At 37.9% G+C, this 21,141-nt stretch overlaps 1 protein-coding gene across 3 annotated transcripts in view; it reads right to left on the bottom strand.

Moving 5' to 3' along the window:
• pip4k2aa (phosphatidylinositol-5-phosphate 4-kinase, type II, alpha a) overlaps window positions 1-21,141 on the bottom strand; it is a 32,809-nt gene that overhangs the window by 4,251 nt on the left and 7,417 nt on the right. Inside the window, exons 2-10 of one of the 3 annotated variants that reach the window (XM_067485966.1) lie at window positions 14,435-14,532; window positions 14,219-14,315; window positions 11,526-11,678; window positions 11,186-11,332; window positions 10,833-10,871; window positions 6,061-6,168; window positions 2,754-2,867; window positions 310-550; window positions 2-105 (exon numbers count right to left, since the gene is read on the bottom strand). In XM_067485966.1, the coding sequence (XP_067342067.1) occupies window positions 2-105; window positions 310-550; window positions 2,754-2,867; window positions 6,061-6,168; window positions 10,833-10,871; window positions 11,186-11,332; window positions 11,526-11,678; window positions 14,219-14,315; window positions 14,435-14,532 (1,101 nt within the window). Of the gene's footprint in view, window position 1; window positions 106-309; window positions 551-2,753; window positions 2,868-6,051; window positions 6,169-10,832; window positions 10,872-11,185; window positions 11,333-11,525; window positions 11,679-14,218; window positions 14,316-14,434; window positions 14,533-21,141 lie in introns of all 3 variants that reach the window. The other 2 variants (XM_067485964.1, XM_067485967.1) reach the window with 2 other exon arrangements.

Below are 21,141 nucleotides of genomic sequence, written 5' to 3'. Positions count from 1 at the left end.
CCCCATGTTTGACAGTCTTAGCGGCGTGGGCAGCTTTCTTCTTGGCATCATAATGCTGCAGGATGTCTATGATAGCCATGAAGTAAACCTCCTTCCTGGGAGCACCTGAATTTTAAATCAAATTCAGTAGTATTAAACACAACAAAGTCCTTGCAAGAGTTCTGACAGCAGCAGGTTTGACAACATCAATAAACTCGAATAAAAAGTCACAACACCCAGTAAGATGAGCAAGGTATAAACTGTTCTGCTCACAATGCCAGGGTTACATTTAACACTGTATTCTATAAGCACATGTAGGTGGCTACTTACTATCATTGCTTTTGATGGCATAGACATCAATGGCAGGATCAAACTCTCCAGGTGACAGAGGCTTGGTGCTGTCCAGGGTGTTGCTGGGGCTGTCAGGAGGTGTACCAATGCCCCCTCCATCACTCTCACCCTCCTCCTCAGGCTCATTGTCCTCACTTTCCACCTCCTCCTGCTCAGCCCGCTCCACATCATGAATACCCACGAGCAGACTGTAGTCCATGAGTTTCAGCTGAGCCAGAAACTGTTAACAATTATCAATGGTATGATCAATATCATTGGTAAATTGGCATGTGTAAGGATGGGGAGTCCTCGTCTCAGTGTAGAAGAAAAATATTCCTAAAGTAACAATAATTTGTAACTTTACCCCAAGAAATGGTGAAGCTGACTTGATCTACTTTAATCTTACATCGGCAATTATAGTTCATAATATTTTGGTTTAAAAATCTACATGTGCAAAGTGACTATTTGAAGAAAAAAAAAAAACAATTCATTATTTCCCTCTGAATTCTAGCTGGATTAAAATTCAAATGAAGATACTCAAGTAATGTGGGCTCAAAATTGTTCATACTCAAGTAGGCTACATTTGAGTAAATTATTGAATGTTCATACATATACAAACAACAGATTGTGACTGATTCACATATTTCAAAAATGTACAACAGTTTTACAAAGTTCTGGCTTTAACAACAGCAGCTGATATTTCTCAAGATACAGGGCTACGGTTAGAAGAGCACAATGTCACAGCTCAAGATTTCAACAAGTATTCAAGCGACCACTGATGTAAGATGTGCAAATGATGCCCAAAACTCCCCTCTCAATTTAGAGAGAAACTTAGTGATTATGCTACGCTTTGAGACCCACAGTAATTTATTAAAGTCCAAGAAGCTGAGCATCCGGTTTGGTTGAATTATGTTAAAGATGTGTCTAGTTGGCTGGATAAAATATCTTTTGCAAACAAAAGAAAAAAAACTACAATTTCTAACTACTCAGGCTCCTAAATGTGATATTTTATAGAAGCCCCTGCGGGCAAATACAGCTATAAGTCACTCACATGAGAATATGATTATTCCTCAGTCCTCATAACTTGTAAGGTAATATAAGTCTCCTATATGAGGAGAGTTTAAGGAGAGAGGAGCAAGAATAGACATCTATTTTAGTCTAATAAATAATTACAAAATCATCTACAAAATATAAAATGTATTAAGTAGATTTAGTAGACTTTTAAATAATAAACAAACAATACCATAATCAGCCTAGTAAATAAAGCCATGCATTTCATGTGCTGATGTGGATTGAGCGTGAACTGCAGGTACTTACACATTGTGGTCTGACTGTTCTGAACACAGTAAAATACAGAATGCAAGTTTGAATAAATGTGCAGATGTCTCTCATACACTGAAACATAATCAAAAGGTAGAGACAGAAAAGAAGAAAAACTCTGTGCTGGTCGTGATAACTGAGCATTCTAATTAATACTGGGAAACTGTATACACCAATCAGGCAGAACATTAACAGTGGAGTTCCTATTAATGTCGTAGACAAAAAGGCGTGGCACAGCCCCATATGCAGCAAAATGTGATACACTATACAGCGGAGAGGTGTTAGAGGTACACAAACTTAATTCTGAAGTAAAAGTGCAGCTATTGGCCCAAATACATTCTCAACTACAAGTACTTAAAATCTTTGACTTAACTAAAAAGTACTAAGTAGCTTATCTATATTTTATATATAACACAAAAGGTAAAAGTACTCTACTAAGAAAACAATATATTTTAAACAATTCTGATTATATTAATTATCCAAATACAAAATAAGTGTCAAACAACACTAGTAAAGGTGGGGCTGATTTAATGTCACTACATAACTTTACAGTCAGACTGACAGCTGAGCTTCTGCCATCGGAATAACATGTCATTTTAGATGATGGTTCACAAAAAAATGTTTCTTGTCTCTAAAAACATATTTCCTTGTTTCCTCTCTTCTTCATATCTTTAACTTGCACGTCTCCTCGCACCTTCAGTGTGAGGGACAAAGCTGCAAGGAAAATGCACAAGAGGGAGACATGATGATGACTATAACAGACTTGGGAAATAGCTTCTATTTAGCTGCATTTATCCTTCACTCAGTTCTGACCAGTCTCTGTCTTTGTCACTAAAAACCACGTCTATACTATGATGATGCTGCTGCAACTAGGCTTCGGGCATAGCATTAGCCAGTTGACAAGCAGTGCTTAAAGCAAAGAGGATGCACATGACCAAAACCCAGAGTGCCACCGAAAATGGTCAATACTTTTCTGCAAGAGATTGTGGGTATTTTGGTTTTGGTTATATTTAGTTTTTAAATACATTTACCATAAATCATTAAATGCCTCATTTGCATTTAGGTAACCATAACATTTTGATGTGGATCCATATTTTCAGTCCTCTCTGATTGTTGACACATACCTCCACATCTTTCCTAAGTTTCTCCAGGAACATTTTCTTGTTCTCCTCATCAATGTAAATCTTCTGCCCATCATTGATGAAATCATTGTCCTTGTAGGTGGGCAGCTCCTTGGCCTGGTGTTTAAGATAAGGGACCAAATACAAGAGAGTAAAAACCACAACATTTACACAGTTTTAACATGAGAGACATGGCACTGTGGATAGCAGACCTGAGCAAAAATGTGACCTATCTGGTGCCTAAATAAAGTTCAAGTTGTTTTAGAAAGATTAGAAATAAATGTCAGTTTATACAGAGTTCAAATTCTTTAATATATTTGAATATAATTTTTGATGTCTGAGCTAAAAGTCAACAAGTTTTTACGCCGGATGCACTTCCTGACGCAAACCACCCCAATTTTTACAGGCACTGCACAGCTGAGGAGGAGAATGGGCTGTTGGGGGTTCAGTGTCTTGCCCAGAGACACTTCAACATATGGGGGATTGAACCACTGACCCTGTTGTTCGTGAAACACTGTCATATATATAATTATTTCTCCAACCTTTTTTCACTGTACATATAAAACATTAACGACTTACCATACTATAATAAGTTTTACGTAGGAGTAACGAAAAAAACAAAAAAAAAGACTACACGAATCTGACGGTATTTCAAAATGCATTACGACATAGATTAACCCTGATCCTAAAATTGCATAATGTCAACAGTATTTTTAATTCGTCTTCCTCACTAAACAATCCTGCATGTTGAAATACCAAATAGACATAAATGTGGTATTGAGCCTGTGGTTTGTTAGATAATTCTTGTCTAACAAACTACAGATTCATATTTGAAAAATATGTTGCTTAAGTCCAAATCAAGGTTGATGTTTTTCTGATCTAGATGATTTGACTGTGTCCAACAGTACATGCAACATGCTCAATGCCAGGTGCAGATCTATCAGATGCAATGATTCAAAGATTTGCTATATTTACACTTTATTTAATTCTTTTGTGACACGTTGTGCAGAAGTTTAGACAGACGTCAAATGCATCTAATAGATCCATACACTTTGTGCCATGAAAAAAGAATATCCAACTCAAGGCCAGAAATCATCCTTGTTGGCATTGGGCTGGACTCAGAAAAGCACACATTCTTTTGCTTTATAATAAAGCATATTTCTCTCAGAGAAAGTTTCTACTAACGTCATTCATCTGAGATGCTTTTCAAAAACCAGACTGTGGTTTGCAGGTAGTACAAATTGTGTTTTATAACCTTGTAAAAGCAGCACATCTCTGTGACATATTCCCACTATTCAGTCTGTAAGAAAAATGAAGCAGGTTGTGTTTATCTAGTGGGATTAACATTCTTCTAAACCAGGCTGCTGCAAAACTGCCAGCTGCCTGTAGAGGGAAGAGCTGTTATGTGAGGGAGAAAAGGGTCTAGTTCTGAGTCACTGAGGGGAACAGAAAGCAGGAAATGATGTAACAGGGCAACAGCAGCAGTTTTGCTACTACAGTGTTTCTATGGCAGCAGAAGAAGAGCAGCAACACATGACAGCAGTAGAATGAGCTTGCATTGCACACACATACGCACGCATACAGAAAACACCTTGTTTTAGATGAAGACAAATACATCTCACAAAATAGGAACTTTGAGCACATATACTGTGTGTGTATATATATAACATATATATATAAAACACAGACATAGACCTCCAATTTACAATAAATATGGAATGAACAACTTGCTAGACTGAATATAGATGCCACAGAAAAACTAAATGTGGTTGCAACATAAAGCTGACTGCAAGGAGTGAACATCAACAGGAATTATTCTGCAGCTTTTTACCAGTCACCTAAACCGACCCCCAAGCGCTAACATTCAACCATCATATAACGATATCTATTGTCACAGTCTTTTAACTGCAGTGAAAGTGCAGTGAAAATGCCTTATACCATACTGGTTCATTAGTTCAGAATCTTCATGGATGGATTACGAGGAAACAAGTAGAACACCACCAAAGTGAGAAGAAAAAGTGGTTCATCAGTAAGCCTTGCAAAGCTTTCTGACTGGCAAATTTATCTCCAAAACTAAATCTTTTTGCCTCTTGTGAGCTGGCTAAAATGGATCCTGGCCTTTGACAACATAAATGGCTCTTGGCTCAAAGGCCTTCTGATTTGTTGTCAAGGACAAATGAGTATCCACCTTCAAATATCAAACTGGTGATATGCATTTATAAATTATGAGATCTGTAAAAAATAATAGCACAGTTTATCTGAACTCCATCAACATTCACAAAGCAGTCAGTGCATTTATTGATGGACCCACGCAATAAATAGAATGTTCTTGAAATAATTTGCAATATTTCTCAAATGTTCCCTCCAATGAATTTATGGACCAGCCGTTTACCCCTTTATAATTAAAAGTAGCTTATCTAAAACATCATATGACCATCACATGCAGGAGTACTTTTTGGAAACCACAGGCAATGTTCTGCAAAACCAAATTAATAATATTTGTCATCCTCTAGATACAAAAACTAATGGTGTTTGAGTGTTTTGTCATATCTGAATAATATATATAGATTTGAAAAAGGGGAGTACAAAAGAGGAAGGAACTTACATTGCATTTGAGGCCATGGTAAGGATGCTTACTGCACAACCTTAGATTATCTTGTGAGTCATGTCCGAAAGTATCTGCTCATCTACTGAAAAGTACACTTGATATCACAAAACCAAGGTGCATTAAAGTGTTCAACATCGAGCCAATAAATGACTGCCATCTAACAATAAACTTCAATAAATATTATTTTTTGGTTTAGAAGACAAATCAAAATGCGTACTTGTGTGATCAGTACACCCATACTGTCATCTGCTTAGTTTGGTGCAACAACAATAACAACAAAATCTTTGTGCAATGCAGTGTAAGTCATGTTATGTAACTTACTAGATGAGATTTTAACTTAATTAACATACCAAGAATGCATACACATTCTCCCTCTGACATAAATCATACAGGAGACCTTCTCACTCACACTACCACATTACTCTTCTGCTTCAAGCTCTCCAGTGTTTCAGGTAATATTTAAGTGCTGTTGAGTGAATGGTGTGGACAAAAATGAACAGTTTGGCAAAACTAAGTTGAGCAAAATGTGACATCAAATGAATGAAAAGTGGTCAAAATAATGGGCTTGAACACGTGTGTATTAGCCTCCAGAAAACGAAGAAAGGAAAATACTTCGCCGTTAAAAAAAAAAAAAGAAAAAAAAAAAGAAGTTTTAATAGATCATGCCTGGTATATGAGCCCTAGTTCTCTTACATCTCTTACGTGTTTCATGGCGCAGTAAAAGCGTGTGGCAATCCGCAGTGTTTGCAGCCTTTGCTGAACGTTACCAGATTTGGGTCGTGGGGGCACATCCTCTGATGGGGGCGGCTGCTAGAAAAGGGGGAGTGAGGAAGGGATGGTAGGGTTGGAGGAGAGGAGAGAAGAAAGGAGAGAGGAAGGGAGGAAGGAAGTTGGAAGTAAAGGCAAAGTGTTTAAAATGTACCAGAACACATTTTTTTTTTCAAATCAGTAAAAGGGTTGGAGAGGGAATCAACGCGAAAGATCTGTATGACCAGTTCAGACGTTAATGATTCTTATGTCTTTACAATGGCAGGTTCAAGAAAGTGTATATCCAAAAAGGTTTTCCAATCAAAGTCAAAATGTGTAATGACTTTTGCTTTTACATATTTATATAATTTCTATGATACTAGTTCCCCTGATCAGTTGGAGTTTATGTTCAAATTCAAGGGGTTCATTCTGTCTTCTGACAGAAAAATATGGTAGAGAAAAGAAGCAGCCTGTCAGCAGAACTAGTTAAAGAATTCTAGGTACTAGAAATGAAAAGAAAACGAATTACTTGTACTTGTTAACATCTATTCAGGTGTGGTACTATTTCTACAAGGATAAGAGGATAATATTGATATATTGAAGCAGTTTACACTCAGTCATGCTGACATATTAAAGCCATGTGCCCCCACTGGAGATACCAGGTGACACTGACGGAAGCAGAGAGAGGAGAGTAGAGAAAAACACACAGGTGGTATTCCACAAACCAAAAACTGGTAGCTCATTCACAGTGCATCAAGAAAGTATTTCACCCTTAACTTTTTCCACACTTTATGTTACAGCACCAATTACAGCCTCAAGTCTTTTTGAGTATGATGCCACAAGCTTGACACACCTGTTATTGGGCAGTTTCTCACCTATTCTTCTTTGCAGTACCTCTCAAGCTCCATCAGGTTGGATGGGGAGTGTCGGGACACAGCTATTTTCACATCTCTTCAGAGACGTTAAATCGGGTTCAAGTCTGGGCTCTGGCTGAGCCACTCAAAGACATTCAAAGAGTTGTCCTGTAGCCACTCCTTTGTTATCTTGGCTGTGTGCTAAGGGTCTTTGCCCTGTTAAAAGATGAACCGTAGCCACAGTCTGAGGTCCGGAGTGCTCTGGAAAAGGTTTTTATCAAGGATGTCTCTGTACATTGCTGCATTCGTCTTTCCCTCGATCCTGACTAATCTCCCATTTCCTGTTGCTGAAAAACATCCCCACAGCACGATACTGCTACCACCATGCTTTATTGTAGGGATGTATTGGCCACGTGGTGAGTGGTGCCTGGTTTCCTCCAGACATGACATTTGGCATTCAGGACAAAGAGATCAAGCTTTGTTTAATCAGACCACTGTCATGTGCCTTTTGCTGAGGAGTGGTTTCCGTGTGGCCGCTCTACCATACAGGCCTCATTGGTGGAGTGCTGCAGAGATGGTTGTTCTTTGGGAAGGTTCTCCTCTCTTCATAGAAAACCACTAGAGCTCTTTCAGAGTGACCATCAGGTTTTTTGGACACCTCCCTGACTAAGGCCCTTCTCTCTCGATGTTGATGATCGTTTGAAGCCCACTTCAGAAGGAATCCTGGTGGTTCCAAACTTCTTCAATTTATGGATGATTGAGGCCACTGTGTTCATTGGGACCTTCAATGCTGGTGAAATTATTCAGTACCCTTCCACAGATCAATCCTGTCTCAGAGGTCTACAGACAATTCCTTGGACTTTATGGCTTGGTTTGTGCTCTGACATTCACTGTTAATTGTGGGACCTGATATAGACAGATGTATGCTTTTGCAAATTATCTCCAATCAACTGAATTTCCCACAGGTGGACTCCAGTCAAGTAGTAGAAACAGCTCAAGCATGATCAGTGGAAACAATTTTGAGTACTTATACTTATGTAAATGTTATTTTCTCATTTTTTATTTTTGATACATTCACGTTGTCATTATGGGATATTGTTTGTAGAATTTTCAGGAAATAAGGAATTTGATCCATTTTGGAAAAGGCTGTAAAACCAAAATGTGGAAAAAGTTAAGCCAGGGAATACTTTCTGGATACACTGTATTATACAAAAGTCAGGTTGCAATACTGCAATTATATTATTGGCCTACATCATTGTTTGCCAACATGAGGGCCGGGATCCTATACAATATGGATTATGAACAACTTACAATCGTAACCTAGAAAAAAACTAAATAACAACTCTGATGTAATAAGTATAAGTAAGATAAAGTTTAGCTAAATGTGTATCACCACTGATTATTTGCTTGGTAAAATGTAGAAATGGTAAATAAAATGTGTCATTCCTGCTGTTAAATAGCCGATGCAAAGCAGCAGCTACAAAATGGATTAGTTATTAAATTTAATGAAAAGAAATTTACATGCCATTTGTGGGTAGAACAGAACATGTCCATGATGTGCAACAGAATGGGGGCTGGTGTTCATACACATCAGAATGTGTTAGAAATAATGTAACTCTAAGCCAAAAAAAACAAACAAACAAACAAAAAACAACAGTAACAAGCTAAACAAAAATTGATAAAAACATTATATACCATGCAGAGGCATGCATGAAAGGGAGTCAGAGTCATGCAGTCAGAAGAAAATCCTGCTGTGCTTGTTGTTTGTGTGTTTGTATAGCAATTGTTTTACAGATTGTACCTTCTGATGAACTCTCTTCACTAACTTGAACTGGAATGTCTAAGTGTACACACTAGCACGAACTAATGTAATGTTCTCTTTAAACAGGAAAGAACATGTTGAGGAAAAATCTTATTTATAGCTTGTCATGACCACTTAAGTTGGGCAACTGCAGGTTAACACAGCATTTGTTTATGTGTATATACAAATGTTTCTCTCTAAGACCTACAGTACTGCAAGTTTATTGTGGATGTGTGCATACATTTAAAAGTATTGGTATAAATGTGTACTTTATATTGTATTCATGCACAGTACTTTGCATTCACAGAACTCACAATGGACTGTAGCAACGAATTGTAAAAATTTTAGTCAAGACTCAGTGATGGTTAGTGCCAACTTCAGACAGTGTGTCTGCTTCTTTGTATCTGTTGCTAGACTGTAAATGGTGTTTCAGACACAGCTGTAGACAAGGTCATACAGCAGGCTCATATTCTACTTTGTCTTTCCACTCATTTGTTCTAATCCCAATAATGTTTTGATTCTCCATTTACAGTAGGCTATATTTAGTTTGGGGATTCCCCGAAGGCTCCTATGTCTCAATTTACGGTGCCCCATGAATAAGCCACTGTGAAACTCGATGTAAAGTTCAAACCCCTCCGGGCTATTACGGTAGGGGCTTTCAGAAACGGTCGGACCAACCTTCTTCTTCAACACAGAGCAGCATGTGGAGAAAACAAAAAACAAACAAGAGAAAAAAAACATATTGGACAAAGATCCCTTTCTGAAATTGCTCAGCTGACAGGTCAAATGAACAGTTCTCAAAAGTCAGTGTCCAAGGATTCATTCAGCATCTGTCATCACTCAGTGAATCAAAGCCTTTATCTAAAATATGTAATTTGCAAATTAGCTTAAATATATACTCTAATGTTTAGGTAATACATTTTAACATGAAACACAGTAAACCATCAGTGACAATTCATTTTTAACAGGTAACTTTCTCCACAAAGCCAAACCTCAAAACAGCCCGTCTTTTATGACCAACAGCAATCTTTCCTTGATTATGAAACACACAAAATCGTATGCACTCTATTTCACTCACACACACCATCAGATATAAAAATACACAGAAAACATTCATGTGACAACATCTGATTGAACTCAACCCAATAAGTATGCAGAAACACACATGACCATCAATCTTTCACACACAGACAGCAAGCAGGGGGACTGGTAGAACAGCAGAAGCGAGGTTAGAGGGGGTAAAGCACACATACACACAAAAAACAACAACAGCAACAACAACAACAACAAAAACAATCAAATAGCGTGCAGGGGCTAGAAACAATGGGCTGATGAGGTAGGTGTTAATGAAGAAGATGATAATTGGCTACTCTCATCTTCTCCCAAATGGAAAGGAGATGCCAGAGTTGTGTTGGGCCCTTTAGGTGATGACAGCAAGCCCAGAATTATTTTGTCATTGAAACGACTGGAACCACAGTTTGTTCTCTTATTCTCTGTCCAAATGGCTACAGAACAGTTCCATTTGAATAACTGACTCAATTTCAGTACCTGAAACCAATGATTAAATTACTTGAGAAATTAACATTTTTAAGTTACATCACGAGTGTATTTGAAAACCATGCTCCCTAGTTCCTGAATATGTTCAATGTTCTTCAAACAAAAAAAATGACATCCTAATCGAGATGTCGGCAGAGCGCAAGCATCCATGTGTTCAATCCATACCCCAGGAAAAGACAAACAGATATAAAAAGTGGTTTGTTTACTGAGGTCATCATTGTGTTAAACTGAAACACTGTTTCTGAGAAACTGATGAGGAACATTTGTCTAGAACACAACCTAAATGGTTAAAAGTTTATAATGTGCTTCTAAGTATGACAATGCCAGTTTGTTGCATTTAGTTACTTTAATTTAAAATGTACCATTCTGAACTAATTCCTTTGTGTAAGTGGCTCTAATATTATTAGCCTAGTTGTACATTTAAAGATTACAGTACTGGATAAGGGGTTCTCACTGTGCTAAAGTTTAAACTGTGGAAAAAGTATAATAGCAGATCCTGGATCAGGTGACTGTACCTTCTCCTTGTCACTGGCCTCTCTTGCCACAGTGGAACCCTACAGAGGGGAAAAAAGAATATTAATGCTTGGAACAAAATTGTAACTGTACAATCACTGCTTTAGAACACTTAGGATGCCAACATGCAACTCGGCTACCTGTGAACTAGCTACTGTTTGGATATGCATTTACTGCCCCCACTAATCAATGTGTTTGAACACATATGTAGAGGATGCCCAGGACTTATTTAACTTCTATTTTTAATAGTTGACTTGCACACACACACACACATGCACAAAAGGAGACAAAAACATATGGACATTTGGATTAGATTTTCATATTTCTTCCCTTCTTCCTCCATCCCCCATCATACCTTGAGATCATATTTTTTGTAGACAGAAAGGCGGTGGGAGAAGACATTGCGTGTAACAATCATGTAGGTCTCATCTCCATCCACGGTCAGCCGGTACATCCCCAGAAACTGAGGCAACAGTGTGTTTCCATGGCACTCCACAATAAACTACCAAGTTAAAGCAAAAAATATCAACTTATAGTTCTTTTACAGTCACAACACGTGCTTACTGTCTGCATTAGTGTAGAGCGTATATGAAATGGAGAATGCATCAACCAACAAATTTTAGAAAGCCTTTCTTATAAAATAATCATGGCTTTAATTTATCAGTGTTTATTACTGTAATATAGGCTGTTATTACCTGATGGTATTTCTTTAAAATGTTATGCATCTCTGCCACATCCTCACTGCTGATAGTCTTGATCACGTAGCGTTTGTCATAAGAAGTGTGAAAGCGGGCCCCACTCCTTCCTTGGGCTTCACTGTTCAATGGAGCACTACGTGTCAGAGAGTTCTGAAAACATACCGAAGCAAAATAACTTTCTATTAGGATGTAGGCACTTACACAGACACAGCCCAATAGTATTAGCCTTATGTTTAAATAGGTGATAGTGAAATTAAATTTTCATATTCCTTACATATACATTTTCATAAGTCTGCAATATAACGTGTACTAGTCTTTTGTGTCCAATAACATCCTAGTCTCCAGTCTAACAATATGGAGTTCTGATCTCTGTGCCTGCTGCCTGCCTGTCCAAAGCTACACACAAGCAAAAACAGGTGCTGCCCAGACTTTGGAGCTCCAAAGTAACATGATCCAACACCCCTAGTTTAATGCCTCATTCTGCAAGAATTCCCGATGTCTTCTGCCCTTAGTTACATCTTCCTTCTCTAACTCTTTGTATTAGTTACTTCTATTAAACGTGAAAAATCATTTTAAAAAGCTACGTGCTAAACAATTCTCAAGCAGCATTTTTGTCATGTATTTAAACCAGCTGTGTTGAATCCTGAGCTTTAAGGGCTGCAGCCTTGCTTATTTTCCCACAATCCCTGCACTACTCACTTCTGATTACCTGGATCAGGTGTGTTCAATCAATCAGACGCTGGAAGACAGGGGCAGTGCAGGGGCTGTGGCCCTCGAGGCCCTAAGTTGTCTCTTGATTTAGACCTAAAATCTGCTCTGTTTCTGGAGGTTCAGCTACAAATAATATGAGGGTCCCTTATAACACAGGTCCCAAATTGTTTTTTTGAAAATGTCAGGCAAAGGGCTGGGAGATACAAGGTTTTCAAAGTGATATTATAATGTTTTTGTTCGAGTCTTGTCCCCACCACGTGTTTATACTAATGCATGAAAAAGGTTAATCTGTGTGTATTTCAGATACTCTACAAAAACTTTATTTAGTATTGTTAGCACTGGGCATTAAAACTAATGCCGAGTGCTCCAAGTCATCAAAACAGCAGGCCTGCACCTGGGGTACCCATTGGCTCTAATGAGGAATAATATTAATGAAATTAGAAAAAAATATCAGCTGGCTATGTTTAGAGTGAGGGTGCAAAAAAACCCCACCAATAAACCAATAAATCAATAAACCTTTGGCCACAATGAGGCTAGTACCTTGTGTAGGAAAGTACTCTAAATGTTGATAATGTCGAAACATTTTCTTTACTGATCGAAATCTTAACACCTCTAACTGCCCACTCACTATAGCCTGCCAAACTCTAATGTAAACATGTGAAAACAACAGCTGCACTGAACTGGGACACAATGACCTCCAAATACTGCCAACTCACTGCCTGCACCGGGAATGAGGATTAACTAGAAAAGAGTAGAAATTTAAGGAAGAGAAGAGGTAGACTGAAACAAAAGAGGGAAATATAAAAGCACAAAAGCGATGGGGCAGGGGTGACAACCTGGTGCGCTTTGCAACACAATGATCTGTGGCCCAGGGGATTGGCCCCAACTCCCCCAGCCACATGTCAAGATGACCCTGGGCAAGACACTGAACCCACAAATTGCCCAACCCCAGCTGCTGAAGTTGTGCAAGCCAGTGTACATGTGAGCAACAGTCCCAAGCCCTGTAAAAATTGACAAAGGGCATCTGGCATAAAAACCTGCCAAATCAATGTGCAATCACGATCTGCTGTGGTGACCCCAAGCTTACGGAAAAGGCAAAGGAGACGGGGGAAAAAACAAATTATGAAAAAAATGCTGTGTATAAATAAACTCTGTAGGTACCGTAGGCATGTATATAGCAGAAGTAGATTATTTATAGACTGTATGGTCACGATCAACGGCTTTCAGCTTGCTCCTTTAAAGATCACAGCATAACTTGTTCTGCATGTTGATTTGGCATGAGTTTTTACGCCGAATACCCTTCCTGCTGCATTCCCATTTTATCCGGGCTCGGGAAGGGCACCAAGGTAGCCCTTGGTGGTTGGTTGGGCTGGGCTACACCTGGTGAGTTGGGATTCAAACCTGCAGCCTTCTGCATCCCAACACAGAGCGCTACCACTGAGCCACCAAGCCCCCATATATAGACTGTATGGTATTTGATTGTACTTACACAGCATCAGCTTACTGACTTTGGCACATCTTATTTTCAAACAGCTAACTTCAGCTAAACTACAATTTGATTTATTTTTGGCACTAAAGAGACCATTCTGGATGTTCAGAGGTGTCACAGAGTGATACCTCTGCCTTATATAGACAATATTTTTAACAGGGAACAGCTCTGAGTTGAACTATGTTTCCCCACCAAAATGTAGAAAGTGCACACATCCACAACATAATTTATTTGTCATGTCATCAATTTAAATCTGTAAATTAACATTAGCAACAGCTGATATAAGCTGCTGTTTGACATTTTAAGCAGGTCGCTTATGTATAGCATCTTTGTCAGAAGAACTGCATAATTATTGTCTGTTTATTTCAGTGTGATTGTGGCACTAGGTAGTTTCATTTGTTAGATACATACGATTCCGCAAAACATAGAAGAAACTAAGTATTGAACCAATAGTGATAATAACACTGCAAAGTTTAGTAACTTTTCATACCAAGAAATCCAGATCATCGATGCCAAACCTCTCTCTAAGGTTTCGAAACACTAGAGGACAGTATTCCTTGAACTTGAAATGGCTGGGCATGTTCTCCCTGGAAGAGGAATGATGAAGGTAAAAAGTACAATGTCATTTCACAATGTAATGTTCCGGGTTATTGCTCTCGATTAGTGTAGTGTACAATCATGACAAATATACTCAGAAACACCTTACTTGTTGAAGAGGTGGTTGTCCACTTTGATTTTGGAATAGGCCTTGAAGTCATCTGGCATGAGCATGATAGGAATCTGAACATGGCTCAACTCATTTATCTGGATAGGGAGAGAAAAAAACAACAATAAAAATAGGAAAAGGAGTAGCGGTCAGCGATTTTGTTGAAACCTTGACAGAAATCATTGATCATTTACATTGACAAACACAATACAGACATCAGTAAAAACTGAAATGGACTCTGTTAATGCAGAGACTTAAAAAACCTATATTTATTTTATTTAGACAACAGCACACGAGGAAAGCCTGTGCCAAGTGGATTGCCAAGCCAAGTTTGCAAACCTTACTGTTCATTAACACTATTAATTTTGACAAAAATAAAAGCTTAGCTTGATGTTTTCAACAGCATGTTACTGAAGCATATCATCACAGGCATTTTGTAGAATTTTATTTATACATGCTAGACCTATGCTTCCCAACCCAATTCATTCAACTTTTAATCCTATGCAAAAATATTTCGGCAGAGTGCTGCATAGATCGACATAGACATGGCTTCACACAAAAGCTCAGACAAATCGATTTGATCCAATACACAAACACACACACTTCTAATAAGTGAGGAAAATGTGTTGTGTTACAGAACAAAATCTAAAATCAAAGCAGTATGATGACAAGTTATTTATGGGCTATTTGTGATTCAGGCAGAAACACCTCATGACAGCAGTTGACAGTTCAGGCTTTTAGGATAATGTAGAATATAGGCTTGAAAGACAACTGCAGAGAAAAGCAAAGTGGAAATAATATCATAGCTGACAATGTTTCGAGGCATATAGTCGTATCTTGTAATTTCAAAGTGTTCACAGTTCAAGAGCAGATAATCAGTGGCAGTTTTCTTTGTAAGTGTAATGACAAGTCTCTTTACATGCATAAAGAAATGCAATTTAGCTGGCGTGTCCAACATTAGCCGAAAATGCAGATGTTCAAATCTTACATAATAATCTCTTTATAGATAAAATGTATCCAGCAATCAGAACATATTAGCCAGAAATACTGGCTGCATAAAAAAAACAAGTTAAAATTAGTTTTAAAAGTGATGTAATTTGGCGCGTTTTAAGTGTAGTACATATAACTCTTATTGATCTAGATGTTGTGCCAAATCAGGAGATATAAATAATTAACATTGAAATGGTTTGGACTTACTGAAAGTTTATTTTATATAATAAATATATTTATAGTCTTGATCTTTCAACAAAATTACAGGAGGCATCAATAAATCTTGAACACTGAATAAATTGCAGGGCTCCAAATACTGCAGGAGTTTCTTTTGGAGCTGGCCATGCATCACATCACTACATTACACAGACCTGGCATTTGTTATGACTCAGGCACAGCTTGTGTTTGCTTGCATATTTGTTGTTGGCTTCAGGCAGGAGTGCCAGCAGGTTGCTTGAATCTATTAATAACCTGTCATTTCACCAAACACACTTGTTATGTAGGTGCACTGAATAAGCTCAAATAGACATTAACAGACAATAACATTCATCACAAAATGTGTCTGTGTTTCTGTGTCTACAGTACAGTGCCAAATGCACTATAAGTTTTAGTCATAGCTCAAGGCTACAATTGTTCAGACAGACAAGAGGTGGTGTCATATCACAACTGTAGATGTTGCCTTAGAAGAGGAAGCCATTTTTTAAAACATAGATTAACTACAACCCTGTAATTCTGCAGCAGGATAAAAGCAGAAGTGCAGAGAATCGCTTCAGGAAGACCTTGAAAGCATTTCACATAGATCTGCTGCCAATTAAAAAATTGTTTGTTTTTGTCTTAAATATGTATATTGCTCAAATATGATATTGATCAATACCTGCATATAGCATGGGTTAGCGCTTGGAAATTAAGGTTTACAGATGCCTTATATTACCGTATATTATACACTAGTTAAGTCGGGTATACTTTTGCCAAAATATTTGATAGTCTGATTAATCACAATGTTTTTTCCATGCTTTCTTTCTTTTTGACATCAAGTGGATGGCCCAGAGCATTTGCATCACTTACCTGTGAAATGGATACCACCAAGATGCACTATAGTTAAAATAGAGCCGGTGTAGGCAGTGTGATGCTTTGCACAATGTCCTACTCCTGCAAAAATTGTTCAATAATAGTTTGAGGAACACAAAAAGGTCAATATGTTGACCTGGCCTCCAAATTCTCCAGCTTACAATCCAATCAAACTTCTCTGGGATGTGCTAGGAAAAATAAGTCTGATCCATGGAGGCCCCAACTCACAACTTAAAGGATCTTCTATTGATGTTTTGGTGCCACATACCACAGCATATCTACAGAGATCTAGTAGAATCTATGTGCTGACAGGATCTTCTGCGGCAAAAGGGAGGACCTACTCAATAGTTGGCTCGTGTTTACAATGTTATACCTTATTGGTGTACATTTGTGCTCCCATCAGTACTGCAACCCAAGAATTCTATCAATCTTAACAGTGGGTCAGTGGAAAACAGGGAGGCACAGATAACTTGACTACTGGGACAGAGTTTAAATGGGAAACTGTTGGGAAACAGAGCCAGTGAACCCTGAATAGAATGTTTGCTGACTCAAGCAGATGTCTTATGACTATTCTGCATTTCTTAAATGTTAAAAATGTAGCTCTAAATACAGTGATTAAGCCATGGAAATTTAATAATTTAAAAGGCCATGGGATTGAGTGTGTGGCATTTTAAGGTCAACCTGTTATAATAGTAATACTAAATTAACAGAATTGTTTTGACTCCATAAATATAGTGTGTAAAAAAACAAACAAAAAAAACTGACGCTCTTCAAAAGCTTGTCCAGTGATAAACAAAGGTGTGCCTTTGCATACTATTCCAACTTTGACTTTACCTACCAGTTTAGCAAACTTTCACCAATGAAAGTGTTTAGCTTTGCTGAGCAAAGTGGCATTTCTAATCGTTTTACATTGTTACAACACTTTTTACATTACTTGCAAGCGATTATAACAATTCAAACTCTCTGTCTTCTCTTCACTTTAAATATCCACAAGGGTTATTTTAAGCATTTGAAGTCGTGAAGGAGAAATAAAAAGAGGATGTGAACAAAGAATTAGTGTGCAAAAGTTGTAAGATTAAAAAGAGATTTTTTTATAACAAAAACATTTGAGTAAAAGACCGAAAAAAAAAAAAAAAAAAAACAAGTCTGAAAAAAAGAGACAGCCAGCACAGGGTGAAGTCCACAGACAGCCATATTGAAATATGTTTCAGTGCCCTGCTGTGACAGGCGCCAACATCACAGTGATGCTATAGCACAGATGCATTCTGAGTACTCAGTGGGGAGATGTCGCCTAATCAACAAAGCAGTGCTTCACACAAGGGCAAAGACAAAGGCTAATCTAACCAACAACACATACACATCTGGGGGAACCACGTGTACTGAAAATCAGTGCTAGTCACAACAGTAAAAAAAAAACCCTGATACTCATGCATTCGTAAATATTGGTACAATGATAAGTTTTCTGACATTTGGCTTCTGTCACCAGCACACTTAGTTAAGACGTTCAGCTTTAAATCCAGGGGGTTGGACAAAAGTGTGGCAGTAAGCATTCAGGAAGTACAGCCATTTTAATACACACACACACACACAATAATAATAATGCTATTAAGAATATTGAATCTAATCTACTCTAATTTATTTTTTATAATATGTCCATGCTACTGCAAAATCTATGAGTGAATAGCATAGCCTATCTCTGAATTACTACACTTGGAAATCTGCATAAACTCTTTTGATGAATGCTTTTAGCAGGAACTATTATGTAACCATTTTGATTTACTTAGTAGGCAGACATCTGACTAATCCAGTCTACTGACATCACTGTCTCTTATAAGGAGTGCCTAATCTACATTAAAATAATGTAGTTCTCTCATTTCATATACAAGGCTTGTCATAATTTATATCTTGAACACAGCCTAGCATTAATGTTTTGTTTACTCATATGCATACAGAAAATCAATTTATCTTCCTCTAACTATCAAGCTTGCAGACAAATTTTACACCACCACTTCCTGTTTGTCTCCATGGTGATAAGGACTGGTTTTCCGGCCCAGAGTGAAGCAAGTGTATGCTGTTGCTCCATTGGACAGGAAGTTCGTGAAGAAAGTGTGCTCTGTCAGCAACATGGCTTGGTGTTATCTCTATGAACAATGACAGAGCGATGACTCACCCTTAACAGATGACAGCCCACTAATATTGTTGAGAGCACAGACTGTAACACCTTTTGCAGAAAAATTGGATCTAAAAATGCCATTACTTCAGTGCAGGAAACAGAAAGACAATAAAAAATATCACAGTGGAAAGAAACTTCTCCCAAATTTACAAATAAATGAAGCAAGACTAACCATCATGGGATACCAATTCACTAATTGTACATTCCAATTTCCCTTTGAAAGTAACAAGAGATGGAAGTAAAAACAAAATCGAATGAATGCCCATGTCAATTTTAAAATGACACCAATGAGTTAAGTTAAAGGGCAACTTCACCATTTTTCAACTTGCTCCCATTGGCTTTAGTTTAGGGTGTAAATATCCATTCACCCATTCACACACACACACTCATGGCAGAGGCTGCCATGCAAGGTGCTCACCTGACCCACCAGGAGCAACTTGGTGTTCAGTGTCTTTCCCAAGGACACTTTGACATGTAGCTGGGAGCAGGGATCGATCCACTGACACTGTGGTCCATGGTCGACTGCCTTACCAACTGAGCTACAGCCGCCCTAAATACACAAATATACACCAACTACCTTACACCAGTCTTTGAGCTATTCGCTAAGAAAACAAACATTTTCAGTGAAGAACTGAGGATATCCACATACTTCAGGGCAACATATAACAAATCACAGCATCTTAACTTACTGTATTGTGTGTTCACTTGTCAAGTACATCTGCTGACAACATGAAAAATACTATTTGTACATGTCAAAAATAACTACACCGTGTATATACTTTCAGGGATATGGAAATTACACACACACACACAATGTGTGTTTGTATGTTTTTTGTTGTGTTTTCTTTTCAGGATATCCAGACAGTAAGAGAGAGAGAGAGAGCATTAGTTACAAATAAAATTTTGTGTTATCATCCAGTGAAGGGGTTGATTTTTTTTTGCAGCAGACATGCAACTGTATGTGTTTTAACATTGAATGAAACTGAAAAGTTACACTTTTTATCAGCGGGTATGCATGTACAAACACACGAGCAGACAGCTTAGCAGGTGTGTTGCAAAGTCAGTGGGATGAAAGCCTGGCTATTAAAAGATATAGTGGTTTAGGCTGAGTGACAAACAGGCTTTGTATATGGCCTTTCCTACTCAGAGAATCAAGCTGCTTGGCAACATGTCACATTTGGCCATGTGCTATGTTATAGAAGAATGACATACACAAACACACACTGTACAGGCCCATATATGCTTTGTTGGCAGTTTATTGGGTATGGCTGGAAAAAGGATTAATGGATTATACAATTACTTTATCATACCTGTATGTCCATTGACAACAAGGATGGACATAACTGGACATATTTTGTGGGGCTTTTAAGCTGTATACAACTGTGTTGTGTTGATCATGTTTATTTACGTCATATTCCTGCTGGGTAGGGCCAGGCATTTGTTTGCCATTTACTCGATTTCTGCATAAATTGGTCATTAAACGTGATCCGATCTCCAACAAAGTCACAAATATCAACAAACACAATATTTATAAGCTGATATGACAAACAGTTGTGACCTACGTCTTTATTATACATCGCCTGTAGAGGCAATCTTACTCGTATCTGATGGTCCAACAATTAGCGACTCCAGAGAACGTTGTATGAAGAACACTCAACATTTATTGTTTTCCACGTTTCTCAACTTAGCCGATAACAGACTAATTTTACAATACACGTTTACAAATAGTAATTTCACAAACACGTTCACGAATCAATTCCCAAAATCTGTTAAGGAACCGTGTGCCTCCACAGCTACACAATGAACCTTTCACCTCTACCTTGTTGCTCTCCCCAAGTCAGTTGCTTTGCGCCATTTACTTTCTCTCTTGTAGTACACGTCTGTTGCTGTCAATAGCCGAGCTGAACCGCCTCTGTTGTAACAAACCATTCTTACGTATTGTTTCCTTGACAACTTGTTAAACAACTTAAAAGATAAACTACAAAGGCTAACTACAAAGGCAAACGTCAAAGCCATATGATGTCATTAACGACGTCATCAGTATACTTATACGTATACTTCTTAATCTAACTAAGCTTACAATACAAAACAAACAAAACACAGGAAACCCCGGTTGGCTCATACACAGACATTAAGAGATGCTATGGCTTATAAAAAAACAACAACAACAACAGTTGATGTGAGACATGCCTTGCAAACAAACAAAAAAACTCACAAAATCTATGATTGAGAGTTGTTGATTTGCATGTAGATGGCAAATGTTATAGAGTAATCAGAGTAAGGGATTAAATGTTCATCAGTGCACAGTTGGAGATATTGTCTAGAAACTGATTTGGTACTGTGGCTACTCTATAGAAGTGGGCACACATTCAAAACCACTACAAGGGATTTACAATGCAGAATGCTCAATGAGGTTTTAAAATAAATACATAAAATAAACAGCAAACCATTTAAAAGGTGTAGGTTAATGTCATGA

Source organism: Channa argus, chromosome 19, assembly GCF_033026475.1.
Source record: "Channa argus isolate prfri chromosome 19, Channa argus male v1.0, whole genome shotgun sequence".
Lineage (NCBI taxonomy): Eukaryota > Metazoa > Chordata > Actinopteri > Anabantiformes > Channidae > Channa > Channa argus.
The sequence above is the reverse complement of the archived record's forward strand: the minus strand, read 5'-3'. Positions and strand labels throughout refer to the sequence as shown.